Source organism: Myxocyprinus asiaticus, chromosome 30 (assembly GCF_019703515.2).
Source record: "Myxocyprinus asiaticus isolate MX2 ecotype Aquarium Trade chromosome 30, UBuf_Myxa_2, whole genome shotgun sequence".
NCBI classification, from domain to species: domain Eukaryota; kingdom Metazoa; phylum Chordata; class Actinopteri; order Cypriniformes; family Catostomidae; genus Myxocyprinus; species Myxocyprinus asiaticus.
This window is the reverse complement of record NC_059373.1, coordinates 7,969,633-7,989,453: the sequence shown is the minus strand read 5'-3', so window position 1 is coordinate 7,989,453 and position 19,821 is coordinate 7,969,633. Positions and strand designations below refer to the sequence as shown.

Here is a 19,821-nt window from a genome sequence, read left to right as displayed (position 1 = left end):
TGCCATGTAGCGAACTCCTTATCTAGAGGTGAGAAACTACCATCAAAAACAGAAACGGCAAAATAAAAGCTTGATTTAAATGGACGCATGTGTTTTTGCATAAATATTACACTTGTCAGGCACATAAAATGTCCTGGAAATGTCCTGGAAAATTGTGCCTTGAAAAGAGTGGGAACCCTGTCCAGTGATTACAATTAATTATAGCCTTTGAATATGTCTGTGTAGGTAAATGTACTTGTTATTTGCTTGGTGTGTGTGTTTATGTGTAGATGTTGGAGAGCGTGGTGGTCTTCTCTCCGCAGGTCAAAAGCAGTGCATTGCTATTGCCAGAGCTCTGATCAGACAACCACAGATTCTCATACTCGATGAGGTCACCAGCAGCCTCGACACTGAAAGTGAACGCTTGGTACATGTTTTACTTTGTCACCTCTCCTCATCTCCTCTTTAATCATTCTCATCCAATAATGAAATGTTAACACAATAATATCGCATTTACTTGAATTGGATGTTTCTTCTTCCCCATTAATCCCATTCCGTTATATCAACAGATTCAAGAGGCCTTGAGTCAGCGCCCCACCCAGACCTTGCTGGTGATTGCTCATAGGCTGAAAACCATCAAGAGGGCAGACCAAATCATTGTGATGGATGGAGGAAAGGTGCTTGAACAGGGAACACACCAGGAACTCATAGAAAATAAAAGGAGTTACTATAAACTGAGAGAGAGACTTTTTTAATGAGGATTAAGACACTGGTGATTTTAAACCGGTGACTTTTTGAAGAAAAAGTGTACATATATTCACATTCATAAAGGAATATTTCAGGTTTAATACAAGTTCAGCTCAATCAACAGCATTTGTGGCATAATGTTGATTACCACAAAAAAAATATTTTACCTCGTCCTTGAAGTTAAATTACATTGTTTCAAACGTATAGCACTCTTCTATAGCAAACCTAATATGTGTTAACAATTTTATTGTGATAAAACTGGTTTCTTGCCTTATGTGTAAAGTTAAAGCCAAGGAAAGTGAGGTGTTTGCTAAATGGAATCTTTTGTTTGCCAAATCGATCATGTTGTGAAATATGTGTCTATGTTTTCTAAATGTTTGTTTCTCTGTTGAGTTTATATACTGTACATATTTTAAATGAAATAAAAAAAGGAAAATGGTAAAAGGAAAGAAAAAAATGATTGATTATGATATTTTTTTATTTTAAAACCAAACATATAAACCATTCAAATATTCTGATGCTAGATCAATTAAGTGGCTGAAGATGTTGCCCTTTCATACTAAGTTAAATTAGATTTTCTTTCACTTGAAATTCACACCAATTATTTCATGTTTTCAATGTCCTGTTTGTATTATTAATTCTGTATCCTCGAATGTTGGCAGTTCATTTCCTAGAATACATTTCTCTTCAACCCCCTCACTGTCGATTGTGACGAGGTAGGCCACACCTCCACTGGAGCCATCACGGCTCATGGCCAAGGACAGACCTAGAAGAGCAATCACTTTATAAATGGATATGTTTTGGCCCGAAAGACATGTAAATATCAGAATGTTCCTCACTTTGTTCCACACATAGGAAAATAGTAATGTAATAATTAATATTAGAATAATAAAGATGGCTATGCAAGGTGATGAAAATGAATAAACCCACAGTTGATTACAAACTCCTTGCTCTCCTGTCTAGTCATGCCTGGTCTAAATTCAGCATCCACAAAGCCATAGATGTAGAAACTTCCAGAACCACCCACTGCAAATGGCTGCCTGGTTAACAGACCATTAAGGGTTGCATAGACCTGCAAAAGTAAACAACGACCAGAGAAGAAAATGCAAAGAAATATTTTGCACAAAATTCTTGTGAGTATATCTTATAAAATGCAAATTATATAAAATGATATATTATTGTGTATGACATCTCAAAACAATTTTTACTGTTTCATCATGTAGGGATAATAGAATAATTTTACACAAGTATCTGCACACATGCATATATACAGTATATACACTTCACATTCCATTCAACTGGGAAAGTTGGATTTTCCAACTTCCTACTTGGAAATGCAATAGAATGCCACTTGATGTCGGGATTTCAACATGGAAACTTGTATGGAATTAACATTATCCAAAGTTTATTTTTTATAAAGGCCTTACTTTGTGTTAATATTTGCTTTCAGAAGGCTAATAACAGCTAAGAGCAGTGAGTTTGTGCTTACTTTGGTTTTACCCCAATAAATGTTATTTAAGCTGTATAAAATGATTCAGGACTTTATTAGCTAGAATAACAAGGTCTGTGAATGCACTATCCATCCATAATTACATCAAGGTTTAACGAAATAAAACAATTAGACCCACCTAAGGTGATGTTTAGTCCAACCCGGCCCAATAAAAATTTGTTTTACACTCCTGCTCTACATAATGTCATTATTAATTGCTGTTGTTTGATTCTCCTTTTGTCCTTTGTTTTTATCTTTACCTGCATATTTTAAAGCTTCCAAATTTTCCATCAATTTTACTATTATTTTCTTTTCTTTTTTTGTCAAATTACAGTCAAATTTTCACCTCCAAAATCCATTGGTGACATCAGAAGATTGTTTTTATCTTAAATTTGTTGTGATTTATATTACATCCAATTATAGAAATGTATTATTAAAACAACTTGTTCTCACTTGGTAGAAATGATAGACCTATACAGTACTACACACAAAGATCAGGAACATTTAGACTCTGTTGATCTCTTTTATAGACAGTGTCATGGTGCCCTGGAGACTGACATTTTGTTATTTATCTTAAATGTTAACAATAATATGATTACTATCTGCTCCCTCAGTGGAAATGTACCTGGCAAATTACAAATGTTCATGAATTTGAATTTGCAATTACCTTTGGACTCTTAATCCACAATGCGGCAGCCACCTTATCTTCCCCGATTTGATTGCTAGGAGATCAAACATCTGCTAGGCTAACAGGAGCTTTGAGGTTTTGTTTCCTCGTACGAAATCTACTAAGCATCGATCAATGGAATGCCTTTATGGCCAGAGGTCAGAGGTATCAAATAGAACTAGACAGGTAAAGTTTTGACGTTGGTTTTACTAAGCTTTGCCTAAATATTTAAACAGTTTTTGAAAGTTTCAAGATTAATGGTAATACAAACATTACAGTAAGACAACCTTCCAGCTAGATAGATAGTCAGACAGAACTGAGGGAGAGAGAGAAAATTATAGCAGATCGTGGTTTTTGTTTGGGTTTGTTGACATTTGAATTTTTTTAAATTTGGAGTTTGAATTAACAAGAATTCCATTGGTGCATTTGAACATTCTGTCAGTGGGTCTATGGGTCTTTTCTCATATTTGATCATCTGCTGTGTTAAAACCGTATGTCTGATCAGTAGAAAAGACATAAGACAGTCTGAAGGTCTGTATGAGGTTTGGTGGATGTTGCTTGAAAGCTCTAGGAGCGAGCATAAGAAATTTTGGTCTCAATTTAGGGATTTTGAAAAGCCCAAAACCAATCTTACATCTGACATTGAATGGAACGCAACATTAGTAAGCATTAGTAAGCTAGTATACCTGTCCACCTCCCCTCTTGTCCCATCCTGCTACTATGAGATGAGCTGATAGTTCCTCTTTATACTTGTAAGAGATGTTCTTCACCAGAGTAGCTGCTGAACACACCAATGGATCCTCATCGACCTCCATACTAAACATAAAGGACAGAAGTCGATACAGTGTAAAAAAAAATGATAATAAATAAAATGATTTCACACTGGAGAATGTTGCTGATCTGCAAGTTCAAAGCATGAACTGCAGAATGGATAAATTATGTAGTAAGTGTTATAAAGGCTTATTATGTTGCTGTTTGTTTTATTTGTGCTGTTGTTGTTGTTTGTGTCATCATTGTTAGTTACTAGTTGTGTTGGGATGTTAAGAGCTCATCTTTTTACTTAATGTTTGTTGATTGTGACCATTACTGAGGTTTGTGTGTCAAGTGTTGCGGTCTATGTGCGTCGATGTCAATTGATGTACATTGAATGAGATAAAATGAGACTGTACACAGTAAAAACTTGTCACCATAAATGTAAATACTTGTTCTAACCGTTAAAATGTCTTATTTTTATGGCATAGCCTAATATATTCAGGTTAATAGAGCAAAGTTAACTGTTTTTTTTTTTTTCTGGAATTAAACCATTTTATTTAGAAATTACTATGTTAAACACATTTTTAGGTTCACACTTTTTCAGTGAAGAGTTTGCTTGATACAGAAGTCATATAAAACCATATATAGGGATGAAGTGGTGAAAAATTAATATTTCTTAAATTGCTAATCGACTATATTGAAGAAATGTGCAGTTGCCTTGAGAAGAATATATTGTTGAACTTCATATCCCGAGGTTACCAGAACCGGCCAGATCCAGCTCCATTCCTATTCTATTATGATGGACTTAAGAAGATGAACTGATGCCAACATGAACCATAAGACATGGGATACTTCATAGGCCACTGCCTGAACCTTGGACTTAAGATAGACCTCACTGAAATTACTTGCCGGTTGAACTGCGATGCACCTCACTGATCTCTGCCTGCATCACCTTGGTCTAATGATGGATTACACTCTTAAAACGGAATACATTGACTATCAATTAATTGCCAACAAAAGCCTTCATCAGCCATCTAACCAGGACAATTGCAAATAAACTTCTGCAGTTAATCCAGAATGGACTTCAAAGACATTAGACATTAATCTTACAGTTTATACAAAATCTTTGTATAAACATTGGCCCTTAACACTTATTTAGTTTACTCATTTTAAACCATGACCTGCACTGCACATAAATAACTAATATTGGCATTATATTCATGATGTTAGCCAGAGGGGAACTGGCACCCACTGTGCGCCTGGTTTCTCCCAAGGTTATTTTTCTCCGTTAAACAACATCTTATGGAATTTTTGCGTTCCTTGCCACAGTCGCCTTCGGCTTGCTCACTGGGGTTCTAAATAAAATTATTATTTATTTTTTTATTTTTATAGACAAATTACAATCATATTTATTCAAACTACACAATGATGACTCTAAGACTTCATAGATATTATAGTTTCATTTTCTGTTAATGCATGATTTTCTGTAAAGCTTGACTTTGAAAATGTTGCCTTTATATTTTATTGCATTATACATTTTAATTTGATCCATTAATGTTAATGTATAATACCTGTGAACATCTAATTGGTAGCTGACTATCTCTGCCATAGTTTGTGCATCAGCTGCTGATCCAGACAGAGCACAGTAGATCTTATCATGGAGGGGGGACAGCTTGTTCATCACCCGATTCACCACCGAGGCACTGAATAACATATAATAACGTAAGAATATAAAACATGGCTTTGGGCACTGTCTATAACAAAGACTTTTAGTACCAGCAAGATTTGGAGAGAGAGAGAGAGAGAGAGAGAGAGAGAGAGAGAGAGAGAGAGAGAGAGGAAAAAAACAAGGAAAGCAGATTATTTGTTGGGGTACACCATTCTGAAAAGGCGAAAGAGTGGATAGATAATACTCCATAACTCTCCACCCGTAATCGCTTACCCTGCAGAAACTCTCGAATCTGAACCATGTACCACGCCACCGTCGTACTCAATGGCAATAATTGTCGTCTGGAATTATAAGCAAAAAAAAAAAACTGACTGAATTCATACAATTGTTAGAGATGATTATCGAAAACAAGCATCACAATCGTAGTGTTTAGATTAAATGCCAAAAAATACTAGAAGGTGAGACAAAACTTACTCCCATTTTGAGGCCATTAGTGCTCTCATGTTCGCCGATGTCTTGCATTTTTAACAACAGTGTTTACCACAAAATTCAACTTTCGATAAGATTTTGCAGTTTAAGTGTTTTTTTAACAAAGAGGACAAGTGCTGAGAATATGTCGCCTCTGTTCATTCCACTTTCATTTTCTACTGACCGAATGACGGAGCTGAACTGTGCACTCATTCATGTCTTAACCTGTAATTTGAGAGAGATGGGAGGAAGGGATGCAAGATTCAATTGTAAAACTAATAACCTAAAAGGGAAGGAAAAGCTTACAATGGCCATCTTCTGTTAATATCTGTTTATTAACTGTTAAGGTAAAGTCCTTAGCATTTTAATTAAAAAGCAATAATTCTCAGGGAATTTATATTCAATTAGGCTACTATATCTTGGGTGCTAATATTACATTAAGAAGAAATTTAGCAGTGGAGGTCAGGGGAGAGGAGGAGTTTAATATTCCTTCCCTTCCTTTAGTCACAGATATTATGACCTGGAGCCACGCTTGTGACCTTGTTTTTCAGGTTGCTGCACACATACCCTATTAACAAATTTGCGTTCTTCCTATATTTACAAAGTGCTTATTAAAAAGATTAGTTTGTCATTGCTAGTTACAGTAAGGGAAGTAAAATGGCAAGCTTTTAAAGTTGCAAATAATTTTAGCTTCTGATTTGAACAATGAAGTGTGGTATGTACGAGTACATTATTCACACTAACAGTTACAACTACAAAGATCTATGCTTGCTTACTATTTAATGCATTCTAGTTTATTTTTAAAGTGGTTCTTAAAGAACGTTGTAGGATTAATGTCACTGTTAATTGTATTAAGTCAAAGCCTGCATATTTCAGATGTCAAAGGCAAGGTAAAATGATTCAGTTAGATATTCCACACTATATGGAACCCATCCTGTAATTATTATTTATATTATATCTATATACATATGTACAGTTGAAGTCAGAAGTTTACATACACCTTAGCCAAATACATTTAAACTCAGTTTTTCACAATTCCTGACATTTAATCGTAGAAAACATTCCCTGTCTTAGGTCAGTTAGGACTTAACTACTTTATTTTAAGAATGTGAAATGTCAGAATAATAGTAGAGAGAATGATTTATTTCAGCTTTTCTTTCTTTCATCACATTCCCAGTGGGTCAGACGTTTACATACACTTTGTTAGTATTTAGTAGCATTGCCTTTAAATTGTTTAACTTGGGTCAAACGTTTGGGTAGCCTTCCACAAGCTTCTCACAATAAGTTGCTGGAATTTTGGCCCATTCCTCCAGACTGTGTAACTGAGTCAGGTTTGTAGGCCTCCTTGCTCGCACATGCTTTTTCAGTTCTGTCCACAAATTTTCTATCGGATTGAGGTCAGGGCTTTGTGATGGCCACTCCAATACCTTGACTTTGTTGTCCTTAAGCCATTTTGCCACAATTTTGGAGGTATGCTTGGGGTCATTGTCCATTTGGAAGACCCATTTGTGACCGAGCTTTAACTTACTGTCTGATGTCTTGAGATGTTGCTTCAATATATCCACATAATTTTCCTTCCTCATGATGCCCTCTATTTTGTGACGTGCACCAGTCACTCCTGCAGCAAATTCCCCCACAACATGATGCTGCCACCCCCATGCTTCATGGTTGGGATGATGTTCTTCAGCTTGCAAGCCTCACCCTTTTCCTCCAAACATAACGATGGTCATTATGGCCAAACAGTTACATTTTTGTTTCATTAGACCAGAGAACTTTTCTCCAAAAAGTAAGATCTTTGTCCCCATGTGCACTTGCAAACTGTAGTCAGGCTTTTTTATGGCAGTTTTGGAGCAGAGGATTCTTCCTTGCTGAGCAGCCTTTCAGGTTATGTCGATATAGGACTCGTTTTACTGTGGATATAGATACTTGTCTACCTGTTTCCTCCAGCATCTTCACAAGATCCTTTGCTGTTGTTCTGGGATTTATTTGCACTTTTCGCACCAAACTACGTTCATCTCTAGGAGACAGAATGCATCTCCTTCCTGAGCGGTATGATGGCTGCGTGGTCCTATGGTGTTTATACTTGCGGACTATTGTTTGTACAGATGAATGTAGTACCTTCAGGCATTTGGAAATTGCTCCCAAGGATGAACCAGACTTGTGGAGGTCCACAATTTTTTCTGAGGTCTTGGCTGATTTCTTTTGATTTTCCCATGATGTCAAGCAAAGAGGCACTGAGTTTGAAGGTATGCCTTAAATACATCCACAGGTACACCTCCAATTCAGTACACCTCCTATTAGAAGCTAATTGTCTAAAGGCTTAACGTCATTTTCTGGAATGTTCCAAGCTGCTTAAAGGCACAGTTAACTTAGTGTGTGTAAACTTCTGACCCACTGGAATTGTGATATAGTCAATTAAAAGTGAAACAATCTGTCTGTAAACAATTGTTGGAAAAATTACTTGTGTCATGCACAAAGCAGATGTCCTAAACGACTTGCCAAAACTATAGTTTGCTTATATTAAATCTGTGGAGTGGTTAAAAAATGAGTTTTAATGACTTCAACCTAAGTGTATGTAAACTTCTGACTTCAACTGTATATACAGTATAATATGATTATATTACAATAGAATTGTTACTACTATTGTTATAGTTATTATAGTAATGTATTATAATGTATAATGTACTTCATAATGTATTAGTTTACATATAGTATTTTTAAAATAATTTACTGAGCCATTCATTTACAGACACACAGATTCTAACAAACCATGGTATATATTTTTGAAAACAGAACTTTTATTGCATGTTAAACACAAGTTCTGTCAAACATTAAGGATGAATATCAACAGCAGTCTATTTATCATTGAATTTCGGCAACTTGTTTCCTGGAACGACCACATGTTCAACACCCTTTTCAGAAATGATGGCCAAGTGGGCAACACCTCCACTTACATTGTCTCTTCCCATTGCCAGAGCCAGTGCTGAGCAAAAAAGAAAGAAAAACAGTTAATTAAATGAAACATTTTCATTTATTGGTCACTTATACATCAGTCCTCACACCAAGCTATTGTAAGGCTTTAAAAGCTTTGGAATAAATTGTGCACATCATAAGGACTACTTTTATGGTACTTTTGAGGTTGACAGCCACTAGTAACCATCTATTTTCATTGTACAGGGTAGTGGTGGACATTCTTCTAAAAATAATTCCACAACAACAACAAAAAAAATCATGTTCATGCTGCTTTCCAGATGAAAATGGAGTTGAGAATACCTGAGTTGAAATTTACCCCTTCCAACCTCAATGCATTCCAGTCAGTCACATGTCACTCTCAATGTCAAATCCCAATGCCTATTCCCTTCAAAGACTTTACCATCCACTGTGAGAGCTTTGGAGTGCTGAAAAGTGTGGGCCTCAAAAATAAATGTAATGTAAGAACTCTTTTTTCCTTTTTCTCACCCCCCTAAACCTCACTCCCATCTGGGTCATGGCACCACTCCTGCTCGTGTCTGGAATGGGAGTCGGGCGCGCTAACAATAAGCTAAAGGCTACAGCCTCTAGTGTCAGTCGCTAGTGCGCCTCTTGAAGCCAGGAGAGTGAGGTTCGCACATACTGCACAGCTATCACGTACCAGCTAGCTATCATTGCCTGTTCTACCTTTAAAGTGCCCTCAGAAGAAATCATTTATGTTGTTTGGAATGCAGGACAGCTAGTTGGCTAATCTAGTAGCTATTTCACGAGCAAAATAGGTGAAAATTTAGGCATTGATTGATAAACAAGAATTCTTAATCCTCTTGTACGTATATTTATTGTATATTGCATGCTCACACATTTTGTGCAGTGAAAATACTTTCAAAAGTTTGTTTTTGCATTTAACAAAATCCAGCTCACGTTATGTTCATTGGTAGCAACAATCTTGGAAATTACAAAGTTTCTCACTGAGGACGGGGTTGATCAATCTACAGTACCCCGACTTCACAAGTCGGATGTCCTACTTCGAGTGGCATTCCAGTCATTATTTTCAAGTAGGAGGTGGAAAAATTCAGAGTTCCGATTTCTCTGGAACACAGCATTATTACACGACTCTGTGGAATACTTGACTTTGACTGGTCAACCATGGCATTCATTGGTCAAATATGAATAAACTGGAGGGTAAATCATCTTTCTGAGGACTCTGTGGTGTCTTATTTCTCACATAATTACATAATTTTAACTCAAATCAATATTTCATGTCCATTTATTTATGAAATTGGTAAATCGACATGTAATGAGCGGGATAATGTACAGCAAGTCGATCATTATCTCTAAATAAATGCTTCAAGTCGGGGTGACTCGGGGTAAGACCACGTGGGTTTGTTCTACTGGCTGACCTTCAGTTATCCTTAACTTAGTACTCTGAAATGTACAAACCATTGACGGCAAAGGTCTGACACTCCTCTCTTGTCATTCCTGGTTTGTACTTTGCATCCACATAACCATATATGTATGTGCTTCCTGACCCGCCAATGGTGAAGGGCTGACTCACAAGCATTCCCCCCAAGGAAACAGAGTACACCTAAAGAGAAAGAATATAATCACAGTTACTACATCAGTAGAATTTTTTCTAGCGGTGCAAGGGTAACCACATCTTTATCATCACAATAAGTGCATGTGCTTCTAAATGGCATTACAAAATTTATATTTATGAAATTCTTCATCTAAGGCTAAGATTATTCATAAAGGCTAATAAGAAAGGAAAAGTCGAGGAAACAACAGTTCAACTACGAGAGCAAAATGGTAAAAAGGTCTTACCTGTGGCCCTTTTTTCCTGTCCCAGCCAGCAGTAATGAAGCCAGCAGAGAGCTCCTCTTTGTGCTGGTAGCATAGTTCCTGCATAATGGATGCTGCTGCCATCACAAGAGGAGGTTCATCCATTTGAATACTAGATATCAAGGAGAGAAAGTAAAAGATTCATGTTTGATATATGTGAAAGCAGTTTGGCATTTTCACTTTCGTCTATTATAATGATAATGTATTTATTTTAAACAGTCAAAGAAACCGTAGAATTATTATAACTGGAGGCCTTTACCTGTGGAATGCCAGCTGGAATTTGGCTGCACGTGTGATGGCTTGAGCATCAGCAAGTGATCCAGCCATGCAGCAAAATATTCTGTCATGAACCTGAACTAGTTTGTTGATTACCTTTGATGAAACATAAGACCTGCCCAAAAAATGAATAATTTAAATAGACATGGCGGCATATTATTAAATCGTGCATTCAGTTTATTTAGTCACAATATTAATTACCCTGATAGTACAGGTTCATCATCCAGATGTCTATTTTATGTGTGCGTTTACGTCTGGAAGACATATTTTTTAGGTTTGCACATCTGCAATATGTCTTTAAGACGTTTCCTCTCGGATGTCATTTAGACATTTAGCAGATGTCTTTGAGACGTTTATGATTTAGAGTGTTTGTAAATCTGATCTTTTTAAGATGTTTAGCAGATGTTAATTAGAATGTGATGCTTTCCAGATAAAACGCTCATATGAGAGCACACATTCATCACCCAGATGTCTATTTGATGTGTATGTTTTCATCTGGAAGACATTTTTTTTTACGTTGTTTATAAAACCTCATTTACAATACGTCTAAAAGACATCCCAGATAGCACACGTATGTCTCCGAGATATCTGTTTTAGATCTTTTCATCTGGAAAGCATCACATTCTAAATAACATCTGCTAAACATCTTAAAAAGATCAGATTTACAAACACTCTAAATCATAAACGTCTCAAAGACATCTACTGAATCAGAGAGGAAACGTTTTTATATGTATTGCAGATGATCAAACAACCTAAAAAATACATCTTCCAGATGTAAACACACACATCAAATAGACGTCTAGGTGATGTACGTGTGCTATCAGGGATGTCGATAAGTATGTCTCGGATGTCAATAAGACATTCAGGAGATGTCTTTGAGACATTTATGATTAGGGATGTTTGAAAATATGATCGTTTTAAGATGTTCAGCAGATGTTTATAAGATTGTGATGCTTTCCAGATGAAAAGATCTAAATCAGACATCTCTGAGATGTACGTGTCACCTGAGATGCATGCATATTTCTATTTCAATGTAATGGACATTTCTGCTGTCATTAAAGTGGAATTGTGGGATGTCTCACTTTAGAGGCAAATATTAACTTACTCTCCCATTGAGGCTCGCGAGTCTGAGCCAATAATGACACCTCCAGCATATTTCACTGCTAATATTGTGGTCTGTCAAAAACAGATTATAACAAATTATAAACAGACATTTGTGCATAACGATCGTAACCTTATTATCAAGCACGTCCCATGGACAAAGCAGTGCAGTTTCTTAGGCTATCGCCAGAAATATAATCTCACCCCGGTGCTGACTCCTTTAACTTGACCGTGTGACACATGTCGGTTCATGTTTTTCGAAGTTTGATGCTCTACCGGAGATGTCTGGACTCTGAAATCCCTATTCACTGACTTAAAGAAGCGGGATAACCTTCTTCGATTAAAAACGGCCAATTCCTAAAGCACACAATTCCAATTTATTCACCTCAAAGAGCGGAAATAAACAATCCGTGAGCTGGTTGGTCCATCCATTGTTTCACTTTCTAAGCTGACGCCTCTTAGTTTGTCTCCTGTCTCATGTGTACGAATTACTGAATCGACTAAAGTCATTAAAAGTTATTTATCATGTTGCCGACCGTCGTGAAGACCCCGGAGCCAGGATTCTGCTTCGAAAACACATTAAGGTAATACGAATGTTCAGCAAGTCGTTTGGGGTTTAGGATTTTACATCAGTGTAACCCAAGTCACCTGATGAGAGTGAAAGCAATTTCGCATTTAGCAATGGAAGCCCATTGTGTTTTGACCATTTTCTATGTAAAAAATTACTGTAAACCGTTAATGTAGTTTTATGTTTGCTATGATTATCCCCCATACGTTACGTAAATTATAAACTTTTTTTCCCTTCACATCTTGAGGAAATAATGGCTTTTAGACCGTGCTCTTCGACACAGCTGAATTCCTTGTATGTGTTTCTTTTTAGAAATGCGGCATTAGAAGTTTCGGTCAAGGGGAAACCCAAGCCTCTTAAAACTGGAACCACTATTGCTGGAGTTGTGTTTAAGGTAAGACAGACGTTAACTGTTTTGTTCATTTGATTATTGATAACCGTTTTTGGGTAATCAGTATTGCAACACAGGCTATTCACCTCTGATTTGCAGGATGGAGTTGTTCTTGGTGCAGACACTCGTGCCACCTCCAGTGAAGTGATTGCTGACAAGATGTGTGCCAAGATTCACTACCTGGCTCCTAACATTTAGTACGTTTAAGAAACAAATGAATCCAATCACGCTCAGCACCATTAACTTGTATGTGTTTATTAAGAAGTTTACATTTGAAATACATATAAGGAATTCAATTACATTTCCATTTTTAACATGGATTTTAATGCAGCACAGATACTAATGTATAACTAGATAGGTAAAGTCAGTCAAGACAAACTTGCTGATGTTGGCTTGACAAAGTGTTGTCTGAAAGTTTAAATTAGTTTTAAAAGTTTGAACATTACAGTAAGACAAACAGACAGCTAGCTAGATATCGTCAGACAGACTGTCACATAGTTGGATAAACCATCAGATAGATAAACAGAGAGAGAGAAAGAGAGAGAGAGAACATTCTGTTAATGCAAGTATATGGGATTTTCCCAATTTTTGATCTTCTGCTGTGTAAACACCATGAGTCTGATAGAAAAGACATAGCACACTATTCCAGAACAGTCTGAAGGTCTCTGCATAGTGGATGTAGCTTGAAAGCTCTATGAGGAGCTAGTGTTAGACAATGTTAAACTTTGAACTTTGATTAGGGGATTTTGAAAAAATCAAGATAACAGAATAACAGTATGTTGGTTTCATCAAGCCAACATAATAATGATTTCCATCATCTTATATTGTTTCCCTTGTTTCTGTCTGACCTTTTGCTATTCGTAGTTGCTGTGGTGCAGGGACAGCAGCAGACACACAGAAAATTACGGAACTTATCTGCTCCAATCTCACCATCTTCTCGATGAACAGTGGCAGGAACCCCCGTATCATCATGGCAGTCAGTGTCCTGCAGGATACTCTCTTTAGGTATGGCGACATTTACGTTATTATGCATTTAACAAAGTGACTGAAATAGAATGTGATCTCCTTAGTATTCATAGGTATTATACCTAAAGTGTATTGCACACATACAGTACATTACCTAATGTTTGAATAGACTCTGTATTTGTACAAAAGTAATTCAAATCAAATCAAATCACTTTATTGTCACACAGCCATATACACAAGTGCAATGGTTTGTGAAATTCTTGGGTGCAGTTCCGATCAACATAGCAGTCGTGACAGTGATGAGACAGTACCAATTTACAATAACATCAAATTAACACAACACAATTTAAACATCTGATATACACATAATTACACTCAACAATATACAAATAATAACATACACTGTACAGTATACAATACGCACTATATAGATACACATTATTCAATAAAAATAAAAAATAAAAATATATAAAAAAGTATATATAGTATATATAGAATGTACAGTATTGTACTATATTGACATTCAGCTGTCGGTTGATAGTCAGTTGTTAAGAGAGAATATAATATAATAATAATATAATTTATGACAGACCAGTGTGAGATATAAGAGTAAGGGTAATAAAGTGCAGTGCTGATGTATTTGATCGTGGGAGATCAAGAGTTCAGAAGTCTGATTGCTTGGGGGAAGAAGCTATCATGAAGTCGGCTGGTGCGGGTCCTGATGCTGCGATACCGCCTGCCTGATTGTAGCAGTGAGAACAGCCCATGGCTCGGGTGGCTGGAGTCTCTGATGATCCTCCGAGCTTTTTTCACACACCGCCTGGTATATATGTCCTGGAGGGAGGGAAGCTCACCTCCGTTGATGTGTCTGGCAGTTCGCACCACACTTTGCAGTGCTTTGTGGTTGTGGGCGGTGCTATTGCTGTACCAGGCGGAGATGCAGCCAGTCAGGATGCTCACTACAGTGCAGGTGTAGAACTGTGTGAGGATGTGTTGGTTCATTCCAAACTTCCTCAGCCGTCTCAGGAAGAAGAGGCGCTGATGAGCCTTCTTCACAACGACTTCAGTGTGGATGGACCATGTGAGTTCCTCAGTGATGTGGACACCCAGGAACTTGAAGCTGCTGACTCTCTCCACTGGTGCTCCATTGATGGTGATGGGACTGTGTTCTCTGTCTTTTCTCCTGAAGTCCACCACAAGCTCCTTTGTCTTACTGATGTTGAGGGAGAGGTTGTGCTCCTGACACCAGTGTGTCAGAGTGTGCACCTCCTCTCTGTAGGCTGTTTCATCATTGTCAGTGATCAGACCTACCACCGTCGTGTCATCAGCAAACTTAATGATGGCATTGGAGCTATGTGTTGCCACACAGTCATGTGTGCACAGGGAATACAAAAGTGGGCTGAGAACACAGCCCTGCGGGGCTCCAGTGTTGAGGGTCAGTGATGAGGAGATGTTGCTGCCTATTCTAACCACCTGGCGTCTTCTTGACAGGAAGTCCAGGATCCAGCTGCACAGTGAGCTGTTTAAGCCCAGAGCCCGGAGTTTCTCATCTAGCTTGGAGGGCACTATGGTGTTGAATGCTGAGCTGTAGTCTACAAACAGCATTCTCACATAAGTGTTCTTTTTTTCCAGGTGGGAGAGAGCAGTGTGTATTGTAGATGCAATGGCATCATCAGTGGAGCGGTTGTTGCGGTAAGCAAACTGCAGTGGGTCTAGAGAGAGAGGCAGCACAGAGCAGATATAATCTCTGATTAGTCTCTCAAAGCATTTGCTGATGATGGGGGTCAGAGCAACAGGACGCCAGTCATTTAAACAAGTTATTTTTGATTGTTTTGGAACAGGCACAATGGTGGATGTTTTAAAGCATGTGGGGACTACAGACAAAGAGAGGGAAAGGTTGCAAATGTCCGTAAAAACACCAGCCAGCTGGTTCGCGCATGCTCTGATGACGCGGCCCGGAATGCCGTCTGGGCCCGCGGCTTTGCGGATATTCACCCGTCGGAAGGATCGGGTTACATCCGCTACAGAGACGGAGAGTGAACTAACCTCTGTAGCTTCAGCCGCGAGAGCTCTCTCCGCGAGGGCGGTGTTATTTCCCTCGAAACGAGCATAAAAAGTATTTAGCTCATCCGGGAGAGAGGCAGCAGTGTTCATGGTGGAGTTTTTATTCCCTTTAAAGTCCGTGATGATGTTAATTCCCTGCCACATGCTTCTAGAGTTGGTGGTGTTAAACTGTCCTTCAATCTTGCTCCTGTACTGGCGTTTTGCGGTTCTGATAGTTTTTCGGAGGGCATAACTGGCTTGTTTATGCTCCTCCACGTTCCCGGAATTAAAAGCGGAGGTCCGCACATTAAGTGCCGCGCGAACATCGCTATTAATCCAAGGTTTCTGATTCTGATAGATCCGTACTGTTCTGGTCGGAACCATGTCCTCTACGCACGTTCTGATGAAACACATTACGCTATCAGCGTAAAGCTCGATGTCGTCATCAGAGGCGGACCGGAACATCTCCCAGTCCGTGTGATCAAAACAGTCCTGTAGCGTAGAGTCTGATTGGTCCGACCAGCACTGGATCGTTCTGAGGGTGGGTGCTTCCTGTTTCAATTTCTGCCTGTAAGCGGGCAGAAGCAGAATGGAAGAGTGGTCCGATTTGCCAAATGGTGGGCGGGGGAGGGATTTGTAGCCATCCCGGAAGGGAGAGTAGCAATGGTCCAAAACCCGGTCCCCTCGTGTGTTGAAACTAATGTGCTGGTGGTATTTTGGTGCGACTGATTTTAAACTGGCTTTATTAAAGTCCCTGGTCACAATGAACGCGGCCTCAGGGTGCGCGGTTTCCTGCTCACTTATACTCCCATACAGTTCCTTGAGTGCCCGGTCTGTGTCGGCTTGTGGGGGAATGTACACAGCAGTGATAATGACCGCTGTGAATTCCCTCGGTAGCCAGAATGGTCAACACAGAAGCATAAGAAATAAGAAACTCCAGATCAGGAGAGCAGAAAGACTTGATAGAATGTACGTTCCTCTGATCACACCAGGATTTGTTGATCATAAAACATACACCACCTCCTCTAGTTTTACCTGAGAGGTCTTTCGCTCTGTCCGCTCGGTGCACGGAGAACCCCGCGGGTTCAATGGCTGAGTCTGGAATCTCCGCAGACATCCAAGTTTCCGTAAGGCAGATAATGCAGCAGTCCCTTGTATCTCGTTGGAAAGAGATCCGCGCTTTCAGCTTGCAGAGCTTGTTATCCAGAGATTGAACATTTGCCAGTAGAATAGTGGGTAGCGGGGGTCGATGTGCGCGGCATCTTACTCTGATGAGAACGCCGGCTCTGTTTCCCCTTTTCCTTTTGCATTTCCACGGCCGTGCTGCCCAGACAAAGGGCTCCGCTTGCGTGTTTGTAAACAGCGGGTCGGCATTGAGGAATGTGAAGTCCGGTTTACGGTGTGAAATTGCTGAACCAATGTCCAAAAGTGTTTGTCTGTCGTAGACAATAAGGCAGACAACATCCAAGACAAAAAACATAAGAATTGTGAACAAAACAAACAAAACATTACTATGTTGTGTCGGAGCTCGCAACGCAGCAGCCATACTCGGCGCCATCTTGAGTCCAGGATGGCTAGCTTCTAAAATTCAGAATAAGATGTTTGTAAGTCCTCTGTTTAGATTGTTATAGAATACATCAAATTCATATGCTACTGTAAACAAAAGGCTTGCATCACAGTCATGTTTATAAAGACATAGTAAAGCTACTTTTTATGTACAGCATAAGGCCAATTATTGAGCAGACTTGTTCCTTAATAATGTACTGGAGTAACAGAATTATCTGCAGGCCCAGACGGAATCTGCATGTGCAGAACTCTTGCAGATTTCTGCAAAATTGGAATGCGAGTTGTTCACAAAATTCTACACTAAATAGTTTGGCTAATTTGACCATGCTTTTGGCTACCGATATGAATGTTGGTATCTCAGCTCTGTTTAGCATATTTTTTTAAATCTATACTGCAGAATTCAACCCATTTTGGCCAACAAATCAGTGCAGAATGTGTGGAAAAAGTCAGCAGATTCTGTCTGGACCTGCTTATCATAAAAAAAAGTAATCAGATCGCATAATGTTTTCCTAAGGTACCATGGCCAGATTGGAGCTAACCTGCTGCTAGGTGGGGTGGACTGTACAGGAGGTCACCTCTATGATATTGGACCCTATGGGGACATGGATAAGGTTCCATTTCTTGCCATGGGTGAGATTTAACTAAAATATGATTTAAAATACTAGTGAACAGCACTCTTCCCTTAAAATTAATATAACTGGAAGGGTATGATGAATATTAAATAAAATCTGCAAATTAATTCTCATTCTACTCTTCTTTTTTTTTTTGCAGGATCAGGAAATTTAGCAGCTATGGGAATTTTAGAAGATGGATTTAAATCAGACATGGATGTAAGTGTGGGAAAATATATATGAACGTCAGATAGTTGATGTATGTAATTGTATGAAAAGACCTATTGAGTGTTTCGAATGTTGATTGTTTAATTACACAATTATTTAGTTGGAGTCTGCCAAACATCTGGTTCGGGATGCCATCCATGCAGGTGTAATGAATGACCTGGGTTCAGGTCACAACATTGACTTGTGTGTCATTACAAGAAAAGGGGTTGATTACATAAGGCCATATCAAGAGTCAGAATGCATAGGGAAAAGGTGGGTGCATGTGTGATGCATCAAAATATAAATTACTCATAGATCTTAAGTAGAACTTAGTTATTATATGAATAAATACAGTAAAAGTGTGAATGAGAGCTCATTTTAAACATAAAATGATATTGAGTTTCTATATGAGAACTGATAATTACACTAGTTCATTTGCATTTTTCCACAGAGAGGGACGTTACAAGTACAACCCGGGAACAACTGCAGTACTCACAGAAAAGGTTCAGCATTTTGAACTGGAATTGGTTCAGGAGACTGTTCAAAGCATGGAAACTGCATAAGAAAACATTAATTATTATTTTTTATTTTTTTTTTACATTTCTTTGCAGTTCACTCACTATGTGCCACTCTGTGTCCTTGAATTAATGCTGATTTAATAATGTAATTTTCAGGGCAATAAAAATACATTTAACAGGATAGATTATGACACTACCCTGACAATTATAAACATATGATGAAATCAGATATTTCAAATAAAATGGAACTTGATTGTCAATAATGAATGTGAATGTTTATTTCTATTTAATTTTTTATGTATTTATTGTTTTACATTTACAGGTGCATCTTAACTTGATACTTAAACTTAGCTTAACTTGAATTTATTTCAGATTGCACATGATACCTAACAAATATATACAACAAAATCCAGCTGCTGGCACATACACAAACCTGTCCTCAGTCTCACACCGTCTACACGAAACGCGAGTGGCCCGACGCGACAAAAGCAGTCAGATCGCACCATTATTTAACGATGCTGTGTACTGGATGCGTTCGTCGCGTCGTGTCAGTAACATTTTTACGACTCGTTAGGACTTTCGTTTTGACGCGTCCAGTGTGCATCAAGGCGTTACGACGCGACATCGCTCGCCTCTGGTGTAGACAGCGTGTCAACCTGTTCGGGGCAGAACTACATGGTTACAAGTGATGTCATCAGCAGAGATGGCTTATGATCAGCTTTTCAATTCAAAGCCCATAAAACACTGAAACCATTTGTATATCAGTTGTAAATCATTAATAATTGAGCAATTCATCCTGGTCGCCTCCAGCATATAGCTATGTTCTAAAATTACTTCTAAAATATAGGCTATTAGCCATTATGCGAATAATTAACAAATGGCTTTATCCTCACAAGCATAAGCAAGTAGTTATTTTTGTAATTTTATTTTATGCTTTATTTATTATAATAATTACTTGTAAAATAAATAAAAGCGAGTGAACTGAAGTATAAA

At 38.3% G+C, this 19,821-nt stretch overlaps 4 protein-coding genes across 5 annotated transcripts in view; 1 reads left to right on the top strand and 3 right to left on the bottom strand.

Annotated features, from left to right (window-relative positions):
- LOC127421083 (antigen peptide transporter 2-like) overlaps positions 1 to 19,821 on the bottom strand; it is a 214,152-nt gene that overhangs the window by 59,581 nt on the left and 134,750 nt on the right. The window lies entirely within an intron of this gene.
- Positions 844 to 5,925, bottom strand: LOC127421105 (proteasome subunit beta type-9-like). The gene is made up of 6 exons (XM_051663873.1): positions 5,779 to 5,925; positions 5,578 to 5,645; positions 5,207 to 5,338; positions 3,569 to 3,698; positions 1,657 to 1,798; positions 844 to 1,492 (listed from the first exon to the last, which is right to left on the bottom strand). The coding sequence occupies exons 1-6, from the start codon at positions 5,824 to 5,826 to the stop codon at positions 1,341 to 1,343; spliced, it is 672 nt and encodes a 223-aa protein (XP_051519833.1). The 5' UTR covers positions 5,827 to 5,925; the 3' UTR covers positions 844 to 1,340.
- LOC127421107 (proteasome subunit beta type-6-A like protein-like) lies at positions 8,551 to 12,442 on the bottom strand. 2 transcript variants are annotated; one of them, XM_051663875.1, is made up of 6 exons: positions 12,163 to 12,305; positions 11,963 to 12,033; positions 10,841 to 10,972; positions 10,564 to 10,693; positions 10,183 to 10,327; positions 8,551 to 8,755 (listed from the first exon to the last, which is right to left on the bottom strand). In XM_051663875.1, the coding sequence occupies exons 1-6, from the start codon at positions 12,208 to 12,210 to the stop codon at positions 8,628 to 8,630; spliced, it is 654 nt and encodes a 217-aa protein (XP_051519835.1). In that variant the 5' UTR covers positions 12,211 to 12,305; the 3' UTR covers positions 8,551 to 8,627. The 2 variants fall into 2 exon arrangements, with proteins under 2 accessions (XP_051519835.1, XP_051519836.1); XM_051663876.1 differs by lacking the exons at positions 11,963 to 12,033; positions 12,163 to 12,305 and adding an exon at positions 12,344 to 12,442.
- Positions 12,386 to 19,091, top strand: LOC127421104 (proteasome subunit beta type-7-like). The gene is made up of 8 exons (XM_051663872.1): positions 12,386 to 12,542; positions 12,839 to 12,920; positions 13,017 to 13,114; positions 13,782 to 13,922; positions 18,007 to 18,122; positions 18,264 to 18,322; positions 18,432 to 18,583; positions 18,762 to 19,091. Exons 1-8 carry the CDS (start codon positions 12,484 to 12,486, stop codon positions 18,871 to 18,873), a joined length of 819 nt encoding a protein of 272 aa, XP_051519832.1. The 5' UTR covers positions 12,386 to 12,483; the 3' UTR covers positions 18,874 to 19,091.